Source organism: Anoplopoma fimbria, chromosome 9, assembly GCF_027596085.1.
Source record: "Anoplopoma fimbria isolate UVic2021 breed Golden Eagle Sablefish chromosome 9, Afim_UVic_2022, whole genome shotgun sequence".
NCBI classification, from domain to species: Eukaryota; Metazoa; Chordata; class Actinopteri; order Perciformes; family Anoplopomatidae; genus Anoplopoma; species Anoplopoma fimbria.
In genome coordinates, this window is record NC_072457.1 from 29,539,216 (window position 1) to 29,566,575 (window position 27,360).

At 43.9% G+C, this 27,360-nt stretch overlaps 1 protein-coding gene across 2 annotated transcripts; it reads left to right on the plus strand.

Annotated features, from left to right (window-relative positions):
• Nucleotides 1-9,977: 9,977 nt before the first annotated feature.
• pcdh10a (protocadherin 10a) lies at nt 9,978-27,172 on the plus strand. Of its 2 annotated transcripts, XM_054604984.1 has the most exons (5): nt 9,978-12,524; nt 13,702-13,760; nt 14,343-14,449; nt 24,801-25,184; nt 27,153-27,172. In XM_054604984.1, the coding sequence occupies exons 1-5, from the start codon at nt 9,978-9,980 to the stop codon at nt 27,170-27,172; spliced, it is 3,117 nt and encodes a 1,038-aa protein (XP_054460959.1). The 2 variants fall into 2 exon arrangements, with proteins under 2 accessions (XP_054460959.1, XP_054460958.1); XM_054604983.1 differs by lacking the exon at nt 27,153-27,172 and having other exon boundaries at nt 24,801-25,249.
• The last annotated feature ends 188 nt before the right edge of the window (nt 27,173-27,360 follow it).

Below are 27,360 nucleotides of genomic sequence, written 5' to 3' on the forward strand. Positions count from 1 at the left end.
CTGCACGTGCACACATTTAAAATTAAAATTGGTCGAGAGAAAACAAAAGCAATATGTCTAAGAAATCTCTTTACTGTAAATATCAGACAATAACCAGGACACTTTAAAGCACTGACTGGCTTTATGTAGCTGGCATGGCAACTGACAACAAACTCTTGGCAGTTCCAGGAATTTCTATGCTAAATTCCTATCTTCTGTCTTTACTGCTTCTTAAGAATCCTGAAACAGATAAAGTACGCTGGGAAATTATGGAATTCAATCATCTCAGCTTGCCTCTGTCTACAAACAGCCAAGTCTCAGCAGTACAAACAATCCCCCCCTTTTCAGTTGTAAGATATGTTGAGGAGGGGATTATGCAGTGACGACTTAAGAGATCCTGCCTGCATCGCCAGTGAAACCACAACAATGCCTCGGTGTCTCCCTCTCCGTCTTGGGGGAGCTGAGTTGAGCTAATTAGCCATAATATCAGCAAGCAAACTCTCCTCGCTTCGTTGACATGCACAGCGGCCCCTAATTGACTGCCAGGAGTTTTGAGGCTTTAATACAGCAAAGAAGCAAGCTGTACCTTGGTGATTATGAGGTTTGGGGATATACAGCATTGCATTCTTGCAGAACCAATCCAATGTCACGAACTTCAAGTGCAACACTGCTTGAATAAACAAATATGTGCTCAAACATTCCAAAAAAGCCCAAAGGAAGGTGAAAACATCCAGCATAGCAGTTTGAAGCTAAAGGCATTTGTATTTCAGCGGCTGCTTTGAATATAAAAAAAACACTACCACCACAAAAAAACCTGCTGCTTACTTATAATGCCCCATCACTGCTGTAGACTGCACATCCATTAGACCATGAATCCTTCAATTATCACAACGGCAAGAGTATCAGGTTATATTTCTCGTTCTATCTTCTTGTCTTCCATCTGAGATGGAGTGCTTAGCAGATATAATATGGACAGCCTCCAGATATAGGCCTCATAGGCACACGCACACACACACACACACACACACACACACACACACACACACACACACACACACACACACACACACACACACACACATTCACTAGAGATCGATCATAACTTATTATGCCAACCACATAACAAAACAATTTCAGAATTGAATGAGGCAGGGGTGGGGGATGAGTAGGGTTGGAGAGGAGGAAAAAAAGCAAGGATATTGAGTATAAACATCTTCTGATGGGGGGGGTCTGGCTGGGGCAGATGGCCTCTTGGGTCATTTAGACGAATCATCCATTTTTAAAAGGGATTTGATAGGGAGCAATCCTTCTGTCTGAATCTTTCAAGCATTTCCCCTCAATCTGACAATGAGAGCGACCTACCCGTCTCGCTGTCAATCAATCCCAAGCAGCAGCCATGGGTCCCTTTGAGCCCTCTTAGCGTTAGCACAGCAATCGTACTGTTTACCTGCATTAATATCGACCACTTTTATTTGTTTAAGTGTCCGTGCTGACTTCACCGGATTAAATCTTTCATTTTCTCCGGGAGCGAGAAGGAGAGAGACAGAGAGAGAGAGAGTGGGAGGAATATGATGGAGGCCTCACCTAACCTCTTGGGGAAAGGCCAGTGCATTAGACAGAGAAAAGATCAGTTCCAGCTCAGATGAATATGAGCACATAGATTGGTCTACTGTCTGGGGAGATTCAGAAAAGCAGTTTTGTGTGCGTCGAAAGCTGCCAGGCACGGAGGCAGCGAGTGAGGAGGGCAGGGGAAGGAGGCAATCACTGCATAACCAAACAGACCCCGAGCAGAGCACATCAGAACCAAGGGCCAAGCTGAGACGGATACAGATTGCTTATTTAGCTGTTTTTAGAGTGACGGTATTCACAGCATATGGCTGAGAGGAGGTGCTTTTTCGAAGAATATCTCGTGCTCTGTGGCTTTGACAGCCTATAGAATGTGTACAGGGTATGACATGCGGAGATGGTGATTGTATACGCTAATTTGCCTGGAGTTATGTTATGGCTATGATAGTCTAATTGCATTGTTCTTGTTGATTGCATTAGTGATAATCTTTACTTCCCTCCTCCATATTCTCTGCTGTCATCATCATTAGTACAAGTAGCCACATGAGGTGTTGTGGCCGTTTATCCATGTTATCCATAGCTAATTCATCATTATCATCATCATCATGACAAACATCACTTTTATTGGTGTTTAATTGCTTTTTTTCAGCTGCTCTGTTCTGTACGCCTTCCTTATGACAACCATATATATACAATGCATTATAAACATAATTATTATTATAGAGATTATAATAGATTATAATACGTGTGTTTACAATTACGGGAATTATAATACACTATGATCCTTGCAAAAATATGTCAGCGTGTGACCAGCAAATATAAAATATTATTATACTTGACCTTATAAGTCACCAGAAAATTCTTAATTATGTGTAATGGTTACTGTTATTAAGCATTATGATATTTAAAGTATTATAACTTTAATTATACGGTCATATAAGCAGCCTATAAAGCATCATACGTATGTTAATAATGCATGATAGGCATGGTTAGTGTGTTACCCTTGCTTATATGGACAATAAATCATTTTTACATTGAGTGCATCACAAATAAATGGCAAAATAGTCACATCAAATTTCCCAAAGCTACTTTTAAAGTGGCACATAGGAGTATGTCTATATTAACAATGGATCAAATGACAACCTACATGGAATCATTGCAGTTCTCCTCAGCTCAGGATAGAGTTCTAGCATCTTTCCGCTCATTGTTTTAGTTAAGATATGTCAGTTTTGAGTTTAAAGCTTGTTGTACGGCCCCCCAAGTGGCAAGCATAAATCACTGCTGCTTTATAACTTCCCCCAAGTTATTTCAAAAGGTTTAGCACCATTAAAGGACCTGTTGATATTGAGCTATAGTTTGAATAGTCGTCGAGATGCTAGCCCCGCATTTGAGTCATTCTGATGTTGGCAGCTCAGTTTTAAGAGTGGGGGGTTTTATGGGCTTTGCCAAAGCATGTTGGTGTCTGTGAGACATAAAACAATATGTTGATCTGCAATTGTTGATACGTTGCCATGTAGCTGTTACTTGTTGTGACCTTGTGAAAGACATAATTTTCTTTTATAAATGCTGCTTTTCTGCTCAATTTTGTCTTTTATGTGTATTGATTCCTTTATTCAGTGATGTTATTTTTAACAACATATGACTTAATTGTCCTAAGAAAATCATGCAACATAGCTACTTATTGCTTGTACGTTTTAGTCTTCATGTCGTCTGCGCTGTGTTATATTGGCTTATAGAGCATTAGGTTTGTGTTCTGCATTGCTTTAGATGACAGCCGCTTTTCGTTATTGACCGTTTTTTTAATAATGTGATTTTGGCATCCTGCCAAGATGCAAGAGTTGAAAATTATCTTGCTGGCATTTACTGATGTATTTACAGAAATGGTGATGGATTCTCTCTGTAAAAATAAACCAATTAACTAAAGTAGCACCAGCTTCATCTTCCTCTCCTCTCCCTCTTCCATTTCTTATCAGTGCCATTCACTGCTGTCAGGCCCAGATCCCAGATCGCCATCCCTCCACACCCTTTTTTTTTATCCACCTCCCTCATCTCACTTTAACACCTCAACCTCCCGAGGCCCCTGTTTCTCCATCCATACAGGCCCTCCCTCACGCTCTCTCGCTCATCCTGCCCTAACCTACAGTCCACTTCTTCCTTTAAGCCCCATCTCTCCCTCCTTCTTTTCCTACCAGCCCTTGCTTTTTTTTCTCCCCACCCCTCCCTCGGCTATTCATCAGACTGAGTAATGGCCATCAGGGCAGGGAGTCACCCTGCAGCTGTCTGGGACAGACACTGATCACACACACAGTCACTTTGGGCTGAGGGCAGAGCCATCCATTTTGTAGATGGTCTCGTCCGGCTCACAGGCCACTGTACTTTCTAGGCTGAAGCAATTACAGAAGCCCATATGGTACGGACGAGGCAGATCAAACCCATTTGAGGTTAAAGGTTGAATATACTGTGCTTTTTTATTGCACAACTGAATCCCCACTGTTTGTTCATTTGGCTTTACAGTCGTCTGAGATGGCTGAATCAAGTGGGCATGGGACAGTTAGTAACAGCAAATTGTACATGCCGTGTATTGATCAGTTTTCTGCTTGACCTTGATCATTGCAACAATAAGGGGACTGACTGCGGTGTCCACATTTACATGGTTTGTTTATTGACCCATTCTGTTCTCTTTCACAGTTTCCCCAGTATTTACAACCCTGGGGCTTCAGCAAACCAATGAGCTAACATTACAGAAATTAACAAGGTTGTTTTCTTTCTGTACTGATCACCAAGAGTACATTTAAACCAGGCTTGGACTAATTTTCCTGCGCAGTAATTGTGTGCTTAAATCCAAACAACATAGACTCCTGTTGACATATTGAGAGGACCTATACCTCCCATTTACTAGTTTGTCATTGGGCCCCAACTCAGTTCTATCACAGTCTCTGAGGTACAGCTTTTAAGCAGCGGCTGGGTACAAGACTATCGGAGGGCACTGTAATAGGCTTGAGGTTTATCCTTTGGGTGCTAACCCTCTTAATGATATCTTAATTGCCTTTTTGTTCATATTATGAAATTTTAATGGCCTTCTGAGCTTTTACCTACAGACCGAGCCTTAGTCTGTTAGCCCCTCACATCAAGGCAGGTTATGACATAATTTGTCAAAATTGATGTCCCATTTGTCTTTTGGGAGCTACTAAATTATAGATGTGGAAACAGTTAAAGGAGAATGAGCACTCATGTTGCTATTGCTCATGACAAAAGTATGAAATGCAGCTAACCAAAATCTTAATGGGTAGAATATACACTATATTTATTATGCCAACATTAATTATATAGTTATTGTATCATTATATAATTATCTAGATGCAACATGAAAACTATTATTGCCCTATGTAAAGGGCTTTTAAAAGAATAGCTTAACGTTTTGGGAAATACACTTATCCGGTGTGGTGCAGTGTGGTTGCGCCTAAATAAATAAGGAGGGCCTCAGCTAATGAAAACACATAGATCCTTAGTTTCAGATACACCAAGGAAAACAGTTATGAATATGATATTCCATTCCAAATGCAGCTATAAATTGATAATGTGATCGGACTACGGTTGGTTATTTGCTAATATTAGTGTCTGTTTCACTAAAAGTGAAAGTCTTAAAGTGGCCCTCTTATGCTTTTCCACTTTCCCCCTCTTCTTTAGTGTGATATATATATATTTTTGTACATGTAAAAGGTCCGTAGAGTGTAAAACCTGAAGTCCATGCCTAAAAGGAGTTACCCTCCCCCTCAGAAGCTCCTGAGCTGCCTGAAACGGCTTGATTTAATTCTCTCCTTCACTTCCGTAACTTTATGAGGTCATAATGTTAAGGAAGTGACATAAACTGCTTACTGCTAGTTTGGCCCTCAAACAACAAAAGAGAGAGACGGAGCTGAAGCTCCGGAAGAAGAGTTTTCTTAAATGTGAAACGTTGACCAATCACATCAGAGCAGACTTTGCTTTCTGGAGGGAGGAGCAAGCGCTACAACGGAGCATTTCAGAGAGAGGGTGAGAAGAAGTGCTGCAGGACAGCCAGAATGAGAAAAACAAGGCGGATTATGAGCATTAACGCATGTAAACATGTTGTAACTGTAACTTGAGATAAAAATATTCACCTGGAAAATAGCATAATAGGGCCTGTTTAAAAGACCTGCACGTCCACGGTACACCAACACGATGTTTCCACATATTTCAGTTGATTAGATTTCCTCTCATGACCGTGTACAGTCTTTCATTGATTGACATGCCCCCTTATGCTACATGGGATATATAACACCTTTATGTTTCTTTTTCACAGAAGCCATTTTGACACATCACAGAAGGAAAGGCACAGTTGCAGGTAGTAAAATTAACACTGACTGAATTCCATTTAGCTGCTCCATATTTCACAGTGCTTGCTTCGTGTCACACTGTCACTGAGACATTGTTAATGTTGTTAGTAACACCTGTGCTTTTCTTATTATTAAGTCACCATGTCTGGTGTCAGAAAAAAAATGCAGTTTGTACAAAGAGTTCTGTGACGCAATTACCAGCATAGCTCCACCTAAGATCGATCTGAGCGGAGGTCTAAGCAGCCACAGTGATTGAGAACACCTGTGGACGAGTGCAGGGCCTTTACAACTACACGTGTACACTGCTAGAACAAGTACAACTGGATGTTAAGATTAACAAGCATACATGCTTTTGCAAATACCTTTCACAGTGTGCAGGCTGGATCGTTGCCACACTCCAACCTCTGACACTAATTAGCAAATAATTAGTCTCGGAGGTTGTGCACATAAACAGAAAAAATAAACACTGTCATACTAGGTAAGGCCGTAGCTACCATCAAGGACACCTAAGTCCTAAATTATGTATATTTTCTGAAAATGTTTGTGATTTTAATGACCTGAGGGCCGGTTTAAACTCTACAGCACATGTGGGCTTCTGAATTTCTTTTCATTTAAAGATACTGAGTCAGTATCTTTAAATGCAAGTGTTTTTAGGCAACAACATCTTAAAATGTAAAGTTAAATTTAAAGGAAATGTAGATAATTAGTATTTCTCCTACAAAACTAAAATAGAAATGTATAAGATTTTAGTGTCTAGTGACATATTTGTTGGGCAGGTTGGAACCATGACCTCTGTGTTTCTACAATCCTGACTACTGCCCTGATCACATCTGGGCGAGAAGCAGATTTCAAGGAACAATAAACATTGAAAGCTTTTTCAAGTACTGTACTTAAAGAGTATGTCCATATATATATATAGTGTGTGTGTGTGTGTGTGTGTGTGTGTGTGTGTGTGTGTGTGTGTGTGTGTGTGTGTGTGTGTGTGTGTGTGTGTGTGTGTGTGTGGGTGTGTTAGATTTTCATACAAAGCACATGCTCAGTTTAAAAAAAAAGGCTGGTATATGTATATGAAGGAGTTTCAATTAGGTCCATCCAGACCAACTACAACAGTACAATGACACCTACACATTGAATTTACCAGCAGTAATAACAGGCTTAAGTAAGGTAATATATAATGACAGGACACAGTTTGTCCACAGTGGTAAAGAAATTATTCAGAAGCAATTTAATATACAAGTGGACCAAAAATGTTCAACTATTTGATATGTCGTGTGCTTTTCAGCTATTTCTACCTATGAAACAAGATCCTGCTCGGCTGAGTGTCAAGCAGTTGTTTTTTTTACGCTCAATCTTCATCTCCAGGAACTTGAATGGAAAAAGAGAGCGGGTAGACACGAGGGGGCGACGTTGGTCTCTGTAACAGAGAGAGAGAGAGAGAGAGAGAGAGAGAGAGAGAGAGAGAGAGAGAGAGAGAGAGAGAGAGAGAGAGAGAGAGAGAGAGAGAGAGAGAGAGAGAGAGAGAGAGAGACAGAGAGAGAGAGAGAGAGAGAGAGAGAGAGAGAGAGAGAGAGAGAGAGAGAGATAGAGAGAGAGAGAGAGAGAGAGAGAGAGAGAGAGAGAGAGAGAGAGAGAGAGAGAGAGAGAGAGAGAGAGAGAGAGAGAGAGAGAGAGAGAGAGAGAGAGAGAGAGAGAGAGAGAGAGAGAGAGAGAGAGAGAGAGAGAGAGAGAGAGAGAGAGAGAGAGAGAGAGAGAGAGAGAGAGAGAGAGAGAGAGAGAGAGAGAGAGAGAGAGAGAGAGAGAGAGAGAGAGAGAGAGAGAGAGAGAGAGAGGGAGAGAGAGAGAGAGAGAGAGAGAGAGAGAGAGAGAGAGAGAGAGAGAGAGAGAGAGAGGGAGAGAGAGAGAGAGAGAGAGAGAGAGAGAGAGGAGAGAGAGAGAGAGAGAGAGAGAGAGAGAGAGAGAGAGAGAGAGAGAGAGAGAGAGAGAGAGAGAGAGAGAGAGAGAGAGAGAGAGAGAGAGAGAGAGAGAGAGAGAGAGAGAGAGAGAGAGAGAGAGAGAGAGAGAGAGAGAGAGAGAGAGAGAGAGAGAGAGAGAGAGAGAGAGAGAGAGAGAGAGAGAGAGAGAGAGAGAGAGGGAGATGGAGAGAGAGAGAGAGGGAGAGAGAGAGAGAGAGAGAGAGAGAGAGAGAGAGAGAGAGAGAGAGAGAGAGAGAGAGAGAGAGAGAGAGAGAGAGAGAGAGAGAGAGAGAGAGAGAGAGAGAGAGAGAGAGAGAGAGAGAGAGAGATGGAGAGATCCTACTTCAGTGTGAGCTGGATCCAGTCTCAGGCTCATGGTCTGTAACGCTTCTCTCGGCTCCGCTTTGTCCTCTGACTTGTTTGAGCTGCAGAGTTAATCCTCCTCATATCGGCCACGTCGCTTTGCGTTGCGGCCGATATGTTGCGCTTGGAATCAGAGATTTATGCTAATTGACTTCAATTACGCCCTTTTTCATCTTTTTGTCATCATCCTCCAAAAATGCAAGTTGTTAGAACCCCCTGCCATTTGTGTCCCCCTCGCAACTATACCATTTGCATATTTAATTCATGCTTTATGAATTAAATTAGCGCATGATGCAACTGCTCCACAGTTAAGGCCAGCATGAGAGGGGGTTAATGATGAGGACGGGGAGACAGGGGAACTAATAGACTGCAGGCTATTAGCAACACGGTAGGACTGGAGCACGACGCTTCATTACACTGAATTAAAGGAACTCATGTGTGATCCTGTTCTGATGGAACCTTGTGTCATACTGATGCTCACTACCACAACACACTGGAGATGGTGCTTTTTTTGAAATGCTTTCTTTTCATCTGTTGTGCCTATGTGCGTTCATCTCAAAGAGAGAGAGAGATGGAGAGATGGAGATGGAGAGAGAGAGAGAGAGAGATGGAGAGAGGATGGAGATGGAGATGGAGAGAGAGAGAGGAGGATGGCCATGGCACGGCTGGGTATTGCGTCACTGCCTTTATTACGCAGGCTCTTTCCATGGTGGTCTCTGGCTCATTCTGACTCATGCATTACTATCAGAGCAGATACCAAACTGTTTAAATAGTTGCGTCAAGGGCGACCTTGTGAGGGACCATTTGCATATTGAGAGCCATTTGTCCCACTGAGAAAAAAGGAGAAGAAAAACAAAATATGTTCATAATGACTACAGGCAGTTTTCAGAAACACTAACTCTCCCTTTGCAGCTGCAATATTATCTGCACAACTTCTGCTGCCAGCTATCACCCCACTATTCTTTCTCCCCACTAGATATGTAAAACATTTAATGTCCCTGCTACAACCGAGGCTGGGCCTGGAGGAGAGCAGCGCCACTTAACTGGTTTTCTTATGAGGGCCCGAATGTGAGCTCTGTCTGGCGTCGCAGAGCCCCAATCAGGTGCCATTCCACCCGGTGTGTGAGAACCCATTGGCTGGTGGGAGCAGAGCTGAGCAGAGCCAGCCTGCTGCTCTCAGTCTCCTCTCAGAAGCAGAGCTGCGAGCATCATCCGCTTTGAGCGCTTAGGCGCAGTGATTACATGCAGAGACAGAGAGTCCTGTTGTTCACGGGTTCATGCAGAAGTTGCGTTTGTTAAAGATTCCGTCGCTGCGTAAATAGGACTTTTTTTTTTTTTTTTTTTTTTTTTTTTTTTTGCTGTCTTCTTCTTTTTTCTTTTTCTTCCTACTCGTGTGGAATTTGCTGCGTTGTTGTGTGACTCTGTGTGAAGAAGGGGCTGTCTGTTCTGTCTGTTCTGTTCTGTGCACAGTGTTGGCTCCATGTTTGCACTGACGCCAAAACTCACAGACCGGTGCAGAATTGATTAAAACAGAGAAGCTGGGATCAAATGGCTGTGCTCCTCACAGCTGAAACGACACAATGTTCCACTGACCCGCAGAGGAGAGGGATTGCACCACCGGACAGCTTTGTTGCTGTTTACTCCATTGCCTTTTCACGGACAGAGGAAATGGGGAATGCTCATTTCTTGTAAGGATAAGGAATAACACGTTTTTCTTGTTTTTTAAACATTCTCCAAGTGCACTTTGTGAGAGGGAGAGGAGATGGTTTGGTTCATTCTCCTGCTCTCCATCCTGCATGGAGCGGTCAGTCAGCTGCACTACTCCGTGCCAGAGGAGCAGGAGCCCGGCTCCGTGGTTGGGAATATCGCAGAGGATTTGGGGCTTGACATTACCAAACTTTCCGCTCGCCGCTTTCAGACGGTGCCTAGCTCACGGACACCTTATCTGGAGGTGAACTTGGAGAACGGTGCGCTGGTGGTGAAGGAGAAGATCGACCGAGAAGAGATCTGCAAGCAGACCATCCCGTGCCTACTGCACCTGGAGGTGTTCCTGGAGAACCCGCTGGAGCTGTTTCGAGTGGAAATCGAGGTGATGGACATCAACGACAACCCACCCAGCTTCCCAGAGACGGACATCTCGGTGGAGATCTCTGAGAGCGCCGTCCCGGGGACACGCTTCCCGGTGGAGAACGCCTTCGACCCCGACGTGGGCTCCAACGCGCTCAGCACGTACGCCATAACGAACAACAACTACTTCTACCTGGACGTGCAGACACAGAGCGACGGGAACAAGTTCGCAGAGCTGGTGCTGGAGAAGCCTCTGGACCGGGAGCAGCAGGCGGTGCACCGGTACGTGCTGACGGCCGTGGACGGAGGCACCCCGCAGCGCACCGGGACGGCTCTGCTGGTCGTGAAGGTTCTGGACTCCAATGATAACGCACCCACCTTTGACCAGTCCGTGTACTCCGTCAACCTGCTGGAGAACTCACCTGTGGGAACCCTCATCATCCAGCTCAACGCCACCGATGTAGACGAGGGACAGAACGGAGAGATAGTTTACTCATTCAGCAATCACAACGCACCCCGGATAAAGGACTTATTCAACATCGACGCCAGGACAGGTAGGATCGAGGTGGCAGGTGAGGTGGACTTTGAGGAGAGCAACACGCATCAGATCTATGTGCAGGCTAAAGACCTGGGGGCCAACGCGGTGCCTGCGCACTGCAAGGTGCTGGTCAAGCTCATGGACGTGAACGACAACACACCTGAGATCGGGTTCAGCACCGTGACCGAGTCCGTGAGCGAGCAGGACGCGCCGGGCACCGTGATCGCTCTGTTCAGCGTCTCGGACCGGGACTCCGGGGAGAACGGACACATGGGCTGTGAGATATTAGGAGACGTGCCTTTCAAGCTGAAATCGTCTTTTAAGAACTACTACACCATCGTGACGGACGGGCCTCTGGACAGGGAGAACACGGACTCCTACACGGTCACAGTGGTGGCCAAAGACAAGGGTCAGCCGTCTCTGGCCACCAGCAAGTCCATCAAGGTGCACGTGTCCGACGAGAACGACAACGCGCCGCGCTTCTCGCAGGCTGCGTATGATGTGTATGTGACTGAGAACAACGTGCCAGGTGCTTTCATCCACGCAGTGAGCGCCTTGGACCCCGATGTGGGACAAAACGCTCTTATTACTTACTCCATATTGGAGTGTGACATCCAGGGCATGTCCGTGGACACGTACGTCTCCATCAACCAGGACACCGGGTACCTTTACGCACTGCGCTCCTTCGACTACGAGCAGCTGAAGGAGTTCAGCTTCATGGTCCAGGCGAAAGACTCTGGAGCAGCCGAGCTCTTCTCCAACGCCACAGTGAATGTCATCATAGTGGACCAGAACGACAACGCTCCCACTGTCATCGCCCCCATCGGGAAGAACGGCACCGCCAAGGAGCACCTGCCTCGCTCCGCAGAGCCGGGGTACCTGGTGACGCGCATCGTGGCCATGGATGCGGACGATGGCGAGAACGCACGGCTGTCCTACAGCATCCTGCGGGGCAACGAGGTGGGGATGTTCCGGATGGACTGGAGGACAGGGGAGCTGAGGACGGCCCGGAGGATCTCCCCCAAGAGGGACCCGCAGGGCTTCTACGACCTGCTGATCGAGGTGAGGGACCACGGGCAGCCTCCTCTCTCCTCCTCTGCCAGTGTGTGCGTGATGCTGGTGGACAGCGTGGTCGAGGGCCGCAGTGGGGATCGAGGCTCGGCGTCCAAGGCCAAGGAGACCTCCCTTGACCTCACCCTGATCCTCATCATCGCCCTGGGCTCCGTGTCCTTCATCTTCCTCCTGGCTATGATCGTGCTGGCCGTGCGCTGCCAGAAGGACAAGAAGCTGAACCTGTACACCTGTCTGATGGCCGGGGAGTGCTGCCTGTGCTGCGGCTCCTGCTGCAGCAGGCAGGCCCGGGGTCGCAAACAGAAGAAGCTGAGCAAATCTGACATCATGTTGGTTCAGAGCACCAACGTGACGTCAGGGGTCGGGCCCGTCGGACAGGTGCCCGTGGAGGAGTCTGGTGTGGGCGGCGTGGGGGGGGGCTTCGGCTCCCACCACCACCAGAACCAGAACTCCTACTGCTACCAGGTGTGTCTGACACCTGAGTCCGCCAAGACGGACCTGATGTTCCTCAAGCCGTGCAGCCCCTCCCGCAGCACCGACACGGACCACACCAACCCCTGCGGCGCCATAGTCACCGGCTACAGTGACCAGCAACCGGACATCATATCCAACGGCAGCATCCTCTCCAACGAGGTAAGAGCAGCCTGAGTCTCCTCTGCAGGTGTATTTAAGGGCTCATTGTAGAGATCTAGAAACCAGCAGCTGGGCCTGCTTCATGTCAAAGTGTGTTATTCACTCAGGTCACGCACAACACAAGTCCCCGAGAGGATGGAAGTGGTGTCTGCTATTGACTTGGCTGTTCTGCTCAGTGGCCTTTAATCATTGTCAAGCGTAATGGTGATTGGCCATGTCAATTGTTAAATCTCATGTGGCCTTTTAGTTTTTATTCGCAATAGACTGTTATCAGATCAACCTTTAGATTATTTTTTTTTGCAAATAGGCAGTGAGAGGGATTGATTTTTGGCAAAAAAAATAAAATAAATACATTTCCAGTCACACCACGAAGTTGGAATACGCTTCAATTTTTTATTAAGTTTTATTCTTGCAGTTTTGTTCTAACTCCATATCTGTCTCATTGTGGAGAAATGTAGTCCAAATCAGCAATCAGGAGCTTTTGAATATTTGGGTTATCCCTAAGGGAATGGTGTGGCTCTTATAATCCAACTATTAATGTAGTGAAGGTGAAACATAAGAAACGCTTAAGTGTATCAGAAACTTTGTAGAAAAATCCCACCAAGAGAGCATTTGTGTGTGTGGAATATTGACTATGTCAGCAGCCTACTTAAGCACAGCATCATTAAGTGAACACATCCTTATTAAAGGTCTTAAAGTGGAGGTAGAAAACATCCCCAGGAGCAGGGAGGAGGCGAGCAACCCAACTTTTTTTCTGTTGTTGTTGATTGCGGTGTCGGCTGGAGCGGAGCCAGACAGCCAGTCACAGCCTTGCCTTTCCTGTGCGTTAAGTATTCCGTGCACGAGCCGGCACAGCAGAGCCGTGAACAAAGGTTGTTCAGTTTCAGCGTCGCGCGGCTCAATCATTTACGCATTCAACCGGCTCCCTAACCCACTCCTCTCCTCTCTCCTCCGGCCCACTCACTCACCAAGTGGATGCGTGCACTGTCGGTTCCCCACACACCCCCCAGCCTTGTGCTTTATCCTCTATTAGAGTTACATGTTGACAGCCAATGTGTGATTATGTGGTCCGTTATGTTCCTCTTATCTTAGCATGAAGCCCCTTTCTTGTGTGTTTGTTAATGTGCTTACCTTAGCATTGGAAGTGATCAGATGTGTGTTTCTTTGGGTTTTCTAGATAAAACACCAACGGGCAGAACTCGGCTATCTGGTGGACAGACCCAGACGTGTCAACAGGTAGTCAAAAGCACACACACACACACACACACACACACACACACACACACACACACACACACACACACACACACACACACACCATCAGAGGGCCTGTAACATCCAATAGGCCTCATGGAACCAAGGTTATTCACATATCTATAAAAATTGAATATTACATCCATCCGTCTGAGCCTCGTATATTCTGCGTTGTTAATCGTGGCTTGGAGAGGCTACACGGCTCCCAACGCGTCCATAACGTTCATCTTCAATTTGGCATCAGTCCCATAACTGACGGAGCAGCACCTATTACAGCCCTAATGCTGGATTTCATTACATGCCATGTGTAACATCCAATTTAGCCTCTTTGCCGGCCACCATGACTGTATTAACGCAGGGTTGATTCCCGATTCTCTCTCTCTCCTCCTTCTCTCTGCCCCTCATTTAATCCCCCCCGTCTCCTCTCCGTCTTCACCTTCTCATATTGTATCTCGACCTCTCTCTCTCTCTCTCTCTGACCCCTCCATTCTTTTCATACCTCTTTGGCATCCTCTTTTTCTCTGACACGACTGTCTGCACCCTCACCTCCCCTGCCTTTTACAGTTCGGCTTTCCAAGAGGCAGACATCGTCAGCTCCAAAGACAGTGGTCACGGTGACAGCGAACAGGGCGACAGTGACCACGATGCCACCAACCGGGGTCATTCAGCCGGTGAGTCCCCCACCTCCCTACACCCACACACACAAACACATCACGTAATTACACTTTCAGCACTCACACACCCTCCCCTACAATCCTCTTCTTGCATAGTGTGTGTTTGCCATTGTGAATGGGATAATGCTGAATTGTTGGTGCGGACCGGTGACTTTTAATTTCCTTAATTTGAGAGTGTGCAAAGGCCCGGGCTCCGGTGTTGCTGGCTGGCTGGCATGAGCAGGCCCCTGAGGTGCTGATTGTATTTCACACCCGGGTGAAAGGGAAGAATATTTTGGGGAAAATCTGTTTTCCTTCTCTGCCTCTCGCCGATCTCCTTCTCTCTCTCTCTCTCTCTCTCTCTCTCTCTCTCTCTCTCTCTAACTCCAAGTGGTGCTGAAAGTACAGCGACATGCCGCAGAGGCAGTTTGAGGCCTATAGTGCTTTAGTGGCTCAAATCAATAGGTTCACTCAAGTGTGAGGAAAAAGGCACGGGAGTTAAATTGATATAATGAGATGCATTTCAATCAGCCTGGCAGTTGGTCTATTGCACTGCCTGGTAGTTTCAGCTGATCAAGGATGTTAGCAACTTTTGCATTCTTTGGTGTTGTCGGCCAAATCGTTGCAGTTTTGGCATAAGTTAAGGCAGACAGTAAACGTTGGAATTAGGGACAATTTTCTCTTCACTTCAGGTTAATTTAGTGACTCATATCTCTCTTCTGCATTTTACAGTGAAGTGGATTTTTATTTTTTTTAGACAAGGCTTCAGTTTTTTCAGCCTCGCCTTGTTCTCTCTAAAATTCCATTAGGTTAGTACCTGTTTATTGATCAAAGTGGAGTCAGACAAAATGTGGAGCAATACAAAATCTCATTTCATATTGAATTGCCCTTTCCTTCTGAGGGATTGTTCCACGCGGCTCATGTAAGACCTCTGTCTAGACCGGAGCCTGCCAAATATCATATCAGTGCTGGGAATACAAATAGAGCAGATTAGATAGGTGTTGTAGGATAGTGAATGGTCCTCATCAGGCTCCACGGTGTTTGGTATTATTAATGAACCAAGCCAACATGGAGAGCCAATATGCTGCAGTGGTAGTGTCACCGCCTGCCCCCGGGAACAGGGTGGGAAGGTGCAAGACTGAAACACACAGCTGGAAGATATCTCATCCCTTCATTTGTCTAGAATACAAGGTTTCAAAAAATAAATAATATGTTTGAACGTACAATTTGAGTTTTATGTATATGTAATTTGTTTTATTTTTTGAAATTTCTTTTCAATTCTGCTCAAGAAACCCGAGATAAAGACATACAAGAAAGAGAAGGGATAACAAGGAACCTGTTTAGGTCTTGCAGATATGTGGTATGCATCTTAAGCTATTCATCAAGCAGGTAACCTCATTGAGTAAGCAGTCAGCCCTGACATGATGTTCTGGCCTGCGACTGTATTTAAAAAATGCAATGCCTCGAATTCCCTCTTGCTGGTTTGCTTTCACAGTTAAAAGGACGACATGTATGAACAAATAACATGTTTCCTCAGCTTTTTCTGGCTCCGAGCATGCTCGTTTGGCACTGGCCTGGGAGTCTACCCAGTTGGTTGTGCGCTCTGTACTCTCTCTACGAGGAAACCAACATTTGTTCCTTGTGTTGAATTTAGAAGGGAACAGCTTACCACTCCATGGGAGGTAATATCGCACGAATGGTATTTGGAAAGAGGGACACTTGAGTTTCACAGACCTCGGTAAACAACAAAACCAGATGGAGTTTATGTGTGTGTGTGTGTGTGTGTGTGTGTGTGTGTGTGTGTGTGTGTGTGTGTGTGTGTGTGTGTGTGTGTGTGTGTGTGTGTGTGTGTGTGTGTGAAGGTATACCATTGTCCGATTTAATAAGCAGTTACATGATACCTGTATGTAATCTGCTTGTGTGTTCTGTTTAGGAGAAAACAAGGCGAGGGGTTGATATCTGTATTGAAAATGATTTTTTCTTTGAGGTGGTGCTCTGGAAAAATTAAATGAGAACCAGTTTAACAGGAGAGAGTGGTGCTAATGGCACCATGCCAAGTGTATCTTGCCAAAGGCATACCTATTGCTCATTTCTCTCGATGTAAATGTGAGACTTCCGTTATATAGGGATGAGACTATTATTGGTTCTCTCATATGCTATGGTTTGTATGATATTATGCACCTATAGGTTTTTAATGCTGAGTGCATGTTCTTCACTTTAGCATAAAGACGGTAGAGAGCCAAAAGGAACCAGCCTGAGCCATGACTATGTATAGATCACCTGCATTTGTTACGCATTTTTCGCAGCAATGTGTGCTTAAGCAAATCCACGTGTGCACACACAGATATGTTTGGCACGCACCGACAGTATCCGTACTGCATTCTGTGTGTGTGTGTGTGTGTGTGTGACACACACACACACACACACACACACACACACACACACACACACACACACACACACACACACACACACACACACACACACACACACACAGACACATTCTCTTCCAGGGTTTTGTGGCAGGGTCTCATCCTTCATTCTGTCTCCCAAACACGCCGGCTCTCCGCAACACTCGGCTGATCAGTAATTCATTTCTAGAACCTTTGCATAGCAATTATCAAAGGAGGGTTAGAGGCAAGGTTTCCTCACGGGACGGCGCAGCAACACTCTCCCTTTTGGTGCACCTTGGAATATTTCAAATCAAGGGAAAAACCATTTACAGTTGGCATATCATCAACTACACCTGCCGTAGCTTCCCGCTCGGCCGCTCGTCTGACACTTTGGCAAATAAGTCTCCTGACGTGGTTTTAAATCAAAGGGACACTGCCTGTGAGGCTGGGATATCACCGGATACCTTTAAAAAGTGGGCAAATGGCTTTTCTGAAAGCAGCGTGCCTGGAGTGAGGCAGCGCTGAGTCAGGAGCCAAAGCACTATTGATTGACAACCACGAGACCCCACACCCCCTATTTTTAGGTTGCTCTATTCAAGTTGGACACCATTTACCCTCGTTTTTCCCTTCATCATCCTAATAGAAGATAGCAGCAAGTGTGAGAAAGCAAAACATTAAAAAAAAAAAAAAGGTGACAGATAAGAGAGGATTAAATATTCATCAGAGAAAAAAAAATTGGCATCTCAGAAACGTTCAATCAGCTGCAGAAGGCTGCGTGACGGGTGGGAGACTGGAAACGATCATTATCATGACGTTTGTTTTGGTGAGAACAACAGCCGTGACAAATGGGACAATTAAATCACTGTGGCAACGGTGTATTAGATGGCTGATTATGAATTAGTGGCGGGCACCGTGTTGCAGTTTCCCATGTCAGTGAGCTGTCAGAGGAATTTAGCATACAGGGTTTTGAAACACCCTCTTCTCAGGCACTGGATACTGACAAAACTTGAGGCCGTAACCCCTTCAGTCTGTGATCCATGAGACCAAAGAAAAAAATGTTATAAAGAGTCATATTAGACTAAGGCTGTTTTTTCTTTCTTTTTCTTTTCCCGATTGCTTTCTCAATCAATTATTTTGCATGTCGGGTCAGAAAATAGTTAAAAATGCATCTCTGAGTTGAAATGAAAGGACACAGATCGTGATTTTTCAAGTTTCATACTTGTATTTTGGGTTTCTACTAGAGCATGCCAACATGCTTTTTGTTTAAAAAACACATTATTTTTCATACTGTCTGTCTGAATATGTGTATTCACCAAGCTTTAAGCCCACTCACTAAAATAGTCCAGTCTGATTTTATTGACTTGCGAGAACAATATGGTGCACTTTGCAAAGATAGTTCTCTCTCTTTTTTCTTTTTTCTCAAGCAGTGTGTGAAGATAATCAGATGTGTGGCTGTATCTGAATGGCTTATTGAATCACATGTTTTCTGATCTAGTCAGCCCACAAGATACTGACTGCGTTGTCTTAGGTCACAATTTGTGGGTTGGTAGGCACTCCAGATACGCACTGTTATTTTTTTTTTCATGATATGTTACCTTTAACTTAAAGCATTCAATAAGGAGTAAGGAGACTAGAACACCTAAAATGTACCACCTCTGAAGTGTTTGTTAAATTGCACAGAAAGTACAGCATATGTGCACACTCAATCCTTCGAAACCCCACAAAGAGGGAAGTATTTCAATGTAAAATGAAAAAGTAAAAATCTATGACAGCAGACAGGATTAAAACATGCCTCATTAAAGAAATCAATTTGCATTTAGCCTGTGACAGGTGGAGATGTCACTTCTTCTAAGCAGAGTTTCTCAAAGAATATCAATAAAAGCATAGCAACGAAAAAAAGCGGGGATCAATCAATTTGGTTAACTAATTGACGAGTGTACTTCATGCAACATGACTTTCCTATCTGAACTTTTTTAAACATAATAATGTTGGATGGAGAAGTGGATTCTAGAATTACTGAGGTTTGTGTGGAAATGAATCAAAACCACAATCAGAGCTTGTAACGTAATGATTTGCGGTACACTGAAACATCTTGTCGAGTGTCTTGCTGAATGTGTGCTTGGCATGAATAGGCTGCGCTCTATGAATGAACTGAATAGCACTGAGTGTTCCCACCAATGAAATGGATGAAAAAGAGGACACAAGCCTTCTTGCACATGACTCAGATCAGCGGAAAACATAAGATAAAAAAATTAGAAAGATGTCTGAGACAGGGACCTTGGATATTTAGTGTAGTTTATGCAGTAGGCAGATATCTCAGTCATGGGAGTCATACATCTGCTCTTGGCCATGAGTTATACACATATCCTCTCTGCTCAGATATTTAGCCCTCAGTGAACATCTGCTCCATCCAGGCTGCAACGCTAAATGTTAAGATATGTGCTGATAATGCTCAAATTTAACTCAGCTGTTCGGTAATATGAACTGTTAGCTTCAATTACACTGCCTTCTAAAGGGATACAAAACTAAATCATTTTTTGTGCACATTTGCCTCACATAAATACATGTAGAAAAAAAAACAAGGATTTCACTTTATTACAATTTCTTTTTTTTCTCAACCACCATTCCTTTCACCTATAACATTGTGCTGAGATGTGGGGATGCACTCATGTAGCTACAAAGAAGTGCCACCGGGCAAAAGACACAAGTAGTCAAACAATTGCACAAGTTTTAACCAAAGACCAACTTAAGCAAAACGTATTCGGAAGATAAAACGACAGCGCATTATTGCAGTTTCCCTATAAAATGAGGAATAGTTTTCAACATTTTAGGTGTACTGAATCTTAGTTTTACTTCCAAAGAAGGTGCTTTAGATCACTGGTTCGCAACCAGTTTATATGGAGGTGGTAGGAAATGCAAAACACTTAATATAGAGTGCTCTAATATATAATCTAGAAAAAATAACTAACTTAATTACACCAAAGTTGTTGTAAACCAGTATTGTCCTTTAAAGGTGAAGTCCGACAGTCTTAGTGAATGTATAAGACAAAGTCGGGTTAAAGCGTTAAACCTGAGATCAATAACCAGTGGTCATCCAGAACCTTTTCTCAAACAATATACGGGGCATTATTAATCAAAGAGATACCATTAGGGCAAACAGCCATCTTGGCTTTCCCTCCCAGCTCAGTCAGGGTTTAACAAACATGGAAAATGGTAGCTGCCTCTCAGAGACTCTGAACAATTTCTCTGTCTGTCATTACTGGAAATGGTGGGAGACATCTTTCTTTGTTTTGGCTTTGGGAGGTCTCTGGTTTACTCATCACAGCCTCACTGGCCAACCCGAGGAAGCTGTTCTATTCCCCCGCCGTCCCGATATGCTGCTGTCCAAATATTGACATTTTTCTGTCCGTATTCTCTCTGGAACAGCGGAGGACAAGATGAAAAACAGAGGTAGGGATAGAAGACACCCTCTACCTGGGGGATGAAGAGTGTCTTATTTTTCTTTTGAGAGAGAAAGGAGATAAAGAGAGAGGAAGAAATGGGTAGAAAGGATTAGATATGAGAGAAAATAACAAAGAGACCGAGAGGGAGAGAGACACAGAGGGACTAATAGAGACGGAGACAGACAGACGGATGAGCTCAGGGAGGAAACGACAGCAGATATATACCCACAAAGTCAATTCAAACACGGGGCTCATGTTTTCTCTGGATTTGTTTTCCATCATTTCCCCCTTACTCCCAGTTGCTGGATGTATGTCAGGCAGCGCAATTAGTCAAATCACACCGACGTGGGATTTCGGAAACACTCTGAGATGTAATGAAAAAAAAGAACAGAAGTGCTGATTGCTTATTAGCAAGTAGATTGTGTTTGCATTGTGTAGCGCCGTTTACATCTCCCTGTGTGTACGTGTGGGTTTTGCGTGTAGGTGTGTGTGTGTGTGTGTGTGTGTGTGTGTGTGTGTGTGTGTGTGTGTGTGTGTGCGTGTGCGTGCGTGTTCTTCCTGTCTGATGAGGTCACAATGAGAGATAGGGCTGCTGGCAGGGCCTGTCATTGCCAGTCACTGTTTTGGTTGTTGTTTTTGCTTTCTGCCGGAGGAAAGAAAAGGTGGTTCACGGGAATCAACAGCCACTGGGTGTCATGAGCGCATGGCCTGTCTGCCTGTTTACTTGTGAACATTTACATATCTCGGTGTTAAGAGAGTATTTTTAAGCGTGTGTGTGTGTTTGTGTGTGTTTGCAAACATATGTGTTGATGTCGCTATTTTTTTAAGAGGGAGCCGGCAGGCAAAAAAATCACTGAGTAGTTTGGAAGCCACTGACAGGAGCTTCTCCAAGCATGATTTACGTTGAACAGTGAATGCTGCAGACTATATTTATACAGCATCTCCAGAGTACAATACGCCCCTGTGCCTGCTTAATAATAAACTGAGATATGCGAAGTATGGAACAAACTGAGCTTTCTCTTAATCCTTCGATATTTACTCTATCAGTATGCGTACTTGCTTTCTGCGTAGTTGCATGTGCTTGATTGGTTTTGAGCCTGTGCTTCAGTCTTTCAGATGATTTGTTTGCATATTTAGAAACATTGTGGCAACCAACCGCTTTACCGGCACAACAGAACAGGGATGATTGGAGGGCCTGAGGTCAACACCCTTGTGTGTCTGAGGAGGAAATTAATTTGCCAGAAGTCCATTAAAAGGCTAAAGGCTAACTGTAAGGTGGGGATTAGAGAAATAGTATGATTTATATGCCCCCAACCTTCAAAGACGGACACAAATGTACATCAGATTCCAGGGGTAAATCAGAGGGTAAATACCACTCAAAATCTCAATTAGCATTTATAGATGTCACGGAGAATTTCTGAAGTAGATTTTTTGGTTTTGTGCTCAACATGCTCACAGTCTATTCTCCAGAGGTCAGAGCTACAAGTGCACATGCTAAGTGGTGATAAAAAAAAACATAGGAACCCTCTGGCATCAAAAGGCACTGACTGGTGCTGAATGTGTGGGCCAGGCAGACGAGACAGAGTTAAACAGAACAAACATATAGACATGTATAAAACTTGCACACATTACGTAAAAAAAAAAAAAAAAAAGAAAGAAAGTAGCTGTGGGCACTTATTTTGAGCTATGTTCCCTGGAACAATGTCTGTTTACTGTTTTACTTGAGTAAATAAGTCCAAACATTTTACAAGAAGGTTATGGCTCCATTGACCCCGCAGGAAAATGAGTCATTGCTTTCTTCTACATTTCTTCTAAGTCCTTATTAAACTGAAAAAGCCTGCATACCCTAAATATTTAGATTTGACGGTGATATAACATTATAATATTTCCATATGAAAGGGTTAAAATACATGAAAGCTAACAGTGAATTGGAGATTTTTTTTTTCTTCATTTCTAGTACTTAAGGTACCTTCTCTCCCAACCTCTATCTAACCCCTCACCCATCCCCATCTGCGAGGCCCAGCTCTCCCCCTGTCTATCTGGACATTGCTCTCTCTCTCTCTCTCCATCTGCGATTGCCTGGGTCTCCCCTCTCCTTCCTTATGGTTCCTGCAGTCTTGCTGCTCCTCCTGCCTGCTGTCTCTGTCTGTGAAATCTGTGACTCCCCCGTCTGTTCGGCCCTCGCTGTCCCTTGTCTGCGGGCCTTGTGTCTCCTCTGGCTTTCTGGCCACTGCGCAGCCTTTGTTGCCCGTCTCGCTCCCCGTGAGGCATGAATGAGCAACACGATTAGATCCACACAGCGGACACAAACAGAAAACAGAACCACAGTGGTCGGTCTTAGTCAATGTGTTGACGGTGCTCTTGTTAATAATACATTTGCTTTTATGTTCATAGAAGGTGTTTTAAAACTAAAATATGTTGAAGAATCCTCTCAAATTTTATGGTCGGACGAGTTGAAAGACAACATTCAACATATTTCTGCATATTTTATTTTATTTTGCATTTTTAGTTTCAGAATGTGGGGGGGGGGGGCACTCTGAAGTAAAACAAGGCCAAATATATTTATACAACTAAATCAAAAGATGTCTGATTCCTGTGCTGTTTTCAGGTAAAAATATATAATTTAATCTGTATCTTAAATCACAGTTAAAAAAAATGTCTATAACACTTTACATTATAATCATTCAATTATAATAATTAATCATGCTATGTGACTTTTCTGCTGTACTGTTAATTTTCCTAGATAGAAAGGATCGTTTCACGACAAGGAGCACTGTGCTTTACTGGCTTACTTTCGTTTGATGTTCCAATCAGGCGTTTCTAAAGGGGAATCTTAACTGTGACCAAAAATACAGATTCCATCATATTAATTTTTTATCTGAAAACATGCAGAGCAGGTTGAGGTCAAGGCTGCAGTAGAATAAACACAGCTCTTTACTATCTTATATTATGGCAGACAGGGTTGGATATTAGCACCCACCAAATAAAGGTTAATCAAAACACACAACAGAAAGCGTTTTGTAAGGTTAGCGTATGATTGGTTTAGAACTACACAAATCCAAATCCAAATTCGCTGTTGTCAAGTGGTAGTTAATGCACAGTATAGATTTCAGCTTGTCCATGAGTAAATGCTGCAGCTCCTCAAGACCTTAGTAAAGTTCCTGTGTCTTGCTTCAAAACATTACAACGTTGACTATATTAATGCCTTCGTGTCAGACAAAAAAGAAAATACTTGTCTCAGAGTCAATATTAAGTAATCATATAAGTTCATTGGGATGGTTGTATTGATTTATTGTAATTCTTAGTTTCTCTTCTACTTACTCTTTGGCCTAGTATCTATTGATATCTATACGCTTACAATACAGTGTTTGTGTGTGTGTGTGTTCACATCTGCTTTTAGCAATAGAGGAACAGAGGCTTTATCGGTAGAATGGATCAGTAGAATAGATTTGTGTAAGTGGACCCTGTGATCTGAGGCCTTCTCAGCCTCAGGGAATAACAGATCATCTGCTTTTTCTGTTTGTCTCCCTCCCTTTTTCTGCCTCTTTGCTGATGTATCGCTTTCCATCCTATGACCCTAAACTGCTCGTCTCCCCCCCTTTGATGCCGCCATTACCAACGCATTCCCACATGGCTCTTAACTGGAAAACCGGGAAGACTACAAATCCAATCTGCACAGGACTAGAGAGTGGCTGCAGAGACTCATTACAGTGATGACTCTGTTCATGTCTCTCATTCATTTCTCTTCCCTTTTATAATCTCTCCCGTAGTCTTCTTCTCCCCCGTCCCTGCGCTCCTCTCTTTATTCTCTCTAAGAGAAAGTAATTAACATAACTGGTACCTCTTTCATGCTGATCATGTGTTTGCGGGACTGAGTGTGTTATTCTATTCTATCATTTCAGATGTTAATTTAACCTTTTTTATGTTGATGTTTAGTTTTTGGCAGTAGCTTAGTGTCAATTACACACTTTGTCAGTTTGTATAAGGATGATTGACATGAGAGTATGATTAAGCAGCCAGTAAATATTTTGTTGGTTTTTTTGGCGCGTTTTTTAAAGATAATTGTGTGGGTTTTTTTGTGTGTGAGGATGATGGAATATGGATTCACATTTTGCCTCTTGGGGTTTGGGAATCAATTGCGAGTATGAGGATGTTGATGTGGAGATGCGGGTGAAATGTTTTCGCAACACCACATCACTTTGATTGCACATTTCATTCGGAATGAATGAGGTGAGGAGGAAAACAAACAATTCGCTTCATCAATGTTGGCCTTGTCTCTTTGATGAATGGCTTTTGCTGCACTTTTTCTGCTTGCGACATTGGCAAATGATTGCTAACTTGTGTTCTCTCTTCTGGTCTCTTTCTCTCTCATCTCCTCCTCCCTCTTGCCTAACCACTCCAAACATACCTCTTATCTTGTGCCTCCTCTTATTTTTTCCTCTTACATAAAATCCCCTAACATTTCTGTAATCTTCCATTCACATTTCCATCTTTCCTATCCTTCCTATCCCCTGATCTGTGTCCTCTCTACAGGCGCTGACCTGTTCTCCAACTGCACGGAGGAGTGCAAGGCCCTGGGCCACTCCGACCGCTGCTGGATGCCCTCCTTTGTGCCATCCGACGGGCGCCAGGGGCCGGACTACCGCAGCAACCTGCACGTCCCCGGCATGGACGCCACCCTGCCCGACACTGAGGTACCCTCCTCCGTCAACCTGTCCGACCAACTGACCATGACCACGTCCACCGCCTCGTCCAACGATAGGTCATTCTCCACCTTTGGCAAGGATGGTCAAAGGTCACAGTCACACCACAGCCTTCACCATCACCTCCATCAGCAACAGCAGCAGTACAGCTCCAGCACGCTAGAGAGGAAAGAGTATGATAGGGGGACCCTACCGTACAAACCTACCTTTCTCTGTGAGTATCAGTATGAAAGTTCACTGGGACCCTATGACTTCGGTCTGGTCCAGTACAGATACTAGAGGAGGGGACAATGAATCTGCCCTTTGATTCCGATCTGGACTTTTTATGTTGTTCATTTACTTTTATTTCTTCTATTTTTTAAAGATTTTTTAGAAAATACCGCTTTATGTTTTGTTGTATTGTTTTTTTACTTTGTAAATTTTAATATCGCTCATCGAATGTAAAATGTAATCTATTATTGCCAACTCCCCTTCTCCAAAACCCACTTTGAATACTTCAATCTAACCCATCCTAACGCTAAATGCTGTCTGTACACATGTGACTAATTCTAAAATAAACAAAATTTGAATTGGACACATGTAAAACTGCTGTTGCCCCTTTTTCTTTCTTTTTTACCTTTCTCTAAATTCCCCCCTTCAAAATCCTCTCCAATCAGCCTTTTTATCTGATGCTCATATAAGTAAAGGTCACCAACACAAGCACACTTCACTTTCTATTCATGACTTCTTAGCACACCTACAATTAATTGCTGTTCATGGTTTAAAACATGATCTAAGTGTATAGAGAGGAAATGAAAGATAGATCATCTCATGTTCTGAAGGACATCTTTTTCCCATTTGCTCAACAACGGAGTTCTGCTCGAGCATGATGGCTTCCCTACTGAATAGCTTGAAAGGTGAAACACACTACCCACGCTTCTGCTTTTTCCACAAGGGTTGAAGTCCATTTTGTGCTAAAAAGGATGTGTCGAGTATCTATACTCGACTGCTTCTGGATCAATACTTGACATAAAGAAGGGTGGTTGAGGGGGGCTGTCAACACTGAGGTCAAGATTCTTCAGTTGGAGAAGTCACGCACACACAAGTTTGTGTGCAAGAGAGGAACAAAACTATTACAACATAAGGGAAGCTTCATTTGGCACATGCATGATATTGATATCCATTGGAGTAAAATTGAGTTTCCAGCTTGCAATCCTAAAGAAGCAGAATGGGATTCTTTAGAGATGATGGCAGGACGCTTTCCGAGCTCCCACATTACATGAATATTCTATTAGCTCTAAGAGTAGAGAATGGATTCGATATACACATTCAGTAGAGAAGTCATTTCCAGTCACCACCATGTTAACCACCATCCTCTGTGATACTGCATGCTGAATGTGGGCTGTCTCTCAGGTAAAACGACGAGCACTATAACCTGCTTTTTATTTTTTTTTCTTCGTTTGCAACTTAGCAAACAAAGCCAAGCAATTTTCCTCCTGCACATCAGTACTGTTTGAAAAATAATTTGTATTTAGCCTTTAGGTGTTAGAGCTCGCTCCAAATATAGCAGCCTGCGCGTCTGCTCATCCCGTTTGCCTCGCAGGCCTAGGATAAATGCACTCCCCATTTGCTCTGTCCAAAACTCAGAGTATATTTCATTTTACTTTTCTGATTTACGATTTCACCCAATTTTCCTGCTCTACGGAAATCATTTTTTGCCATGGCAAAGGTTCTATTGTTCATCACTGCGTTAAAAAGATGAGAGTGTCCCAGAGGCTGAGACTCTATGAACCAATTGGCATCAAGTTCTACTTATAAAAATAGCACTGTATGCTACTACTGGCTACGGCAATGCTCTGATCAACAGGGTTGCCTTGATAAAGGGTTTATGAATATTTAATGATCCATTTATAGATAATTAATGAAGCAATTAGTGCTGTGTGTATTTTCTATGCATGCATTATGTAGCCACCAACTTTTTAACCTTTATCTTCACTGATGGACATGTTTTTACCCAATTCCCAAATTAGTTTTACCATTATACTGCAAGGACAAGCCTTTAGGGTATATAAATAACTTCACAGAGAGTCCTTTGTGGCATGTATCCTTCAAGAACTGGTATTTCGAGCCGATTGTGTTACTAAAGAGTCTCGAGGGATAGGGTGCCATTTGTCTTATCGAGTGTGTTCTTTTGTCTTTTCAGCCCGCAAAAGGATTTGTTAGCTCGTTCCACGTGGACCTGTCGGAGACGGCGTGAATTTCTGTGCTAGACCACCAACACTGATGCTGGAGACAGCGATATAAAATGACACAAATGGCAACCTGGACAACAGCAACCTTGGTTGAGCTTCATTATCTGGGGTGGCGAACTGTAACAAAGCCTTGGCAGTGGTCGCCGAGGGAGGAGAGGA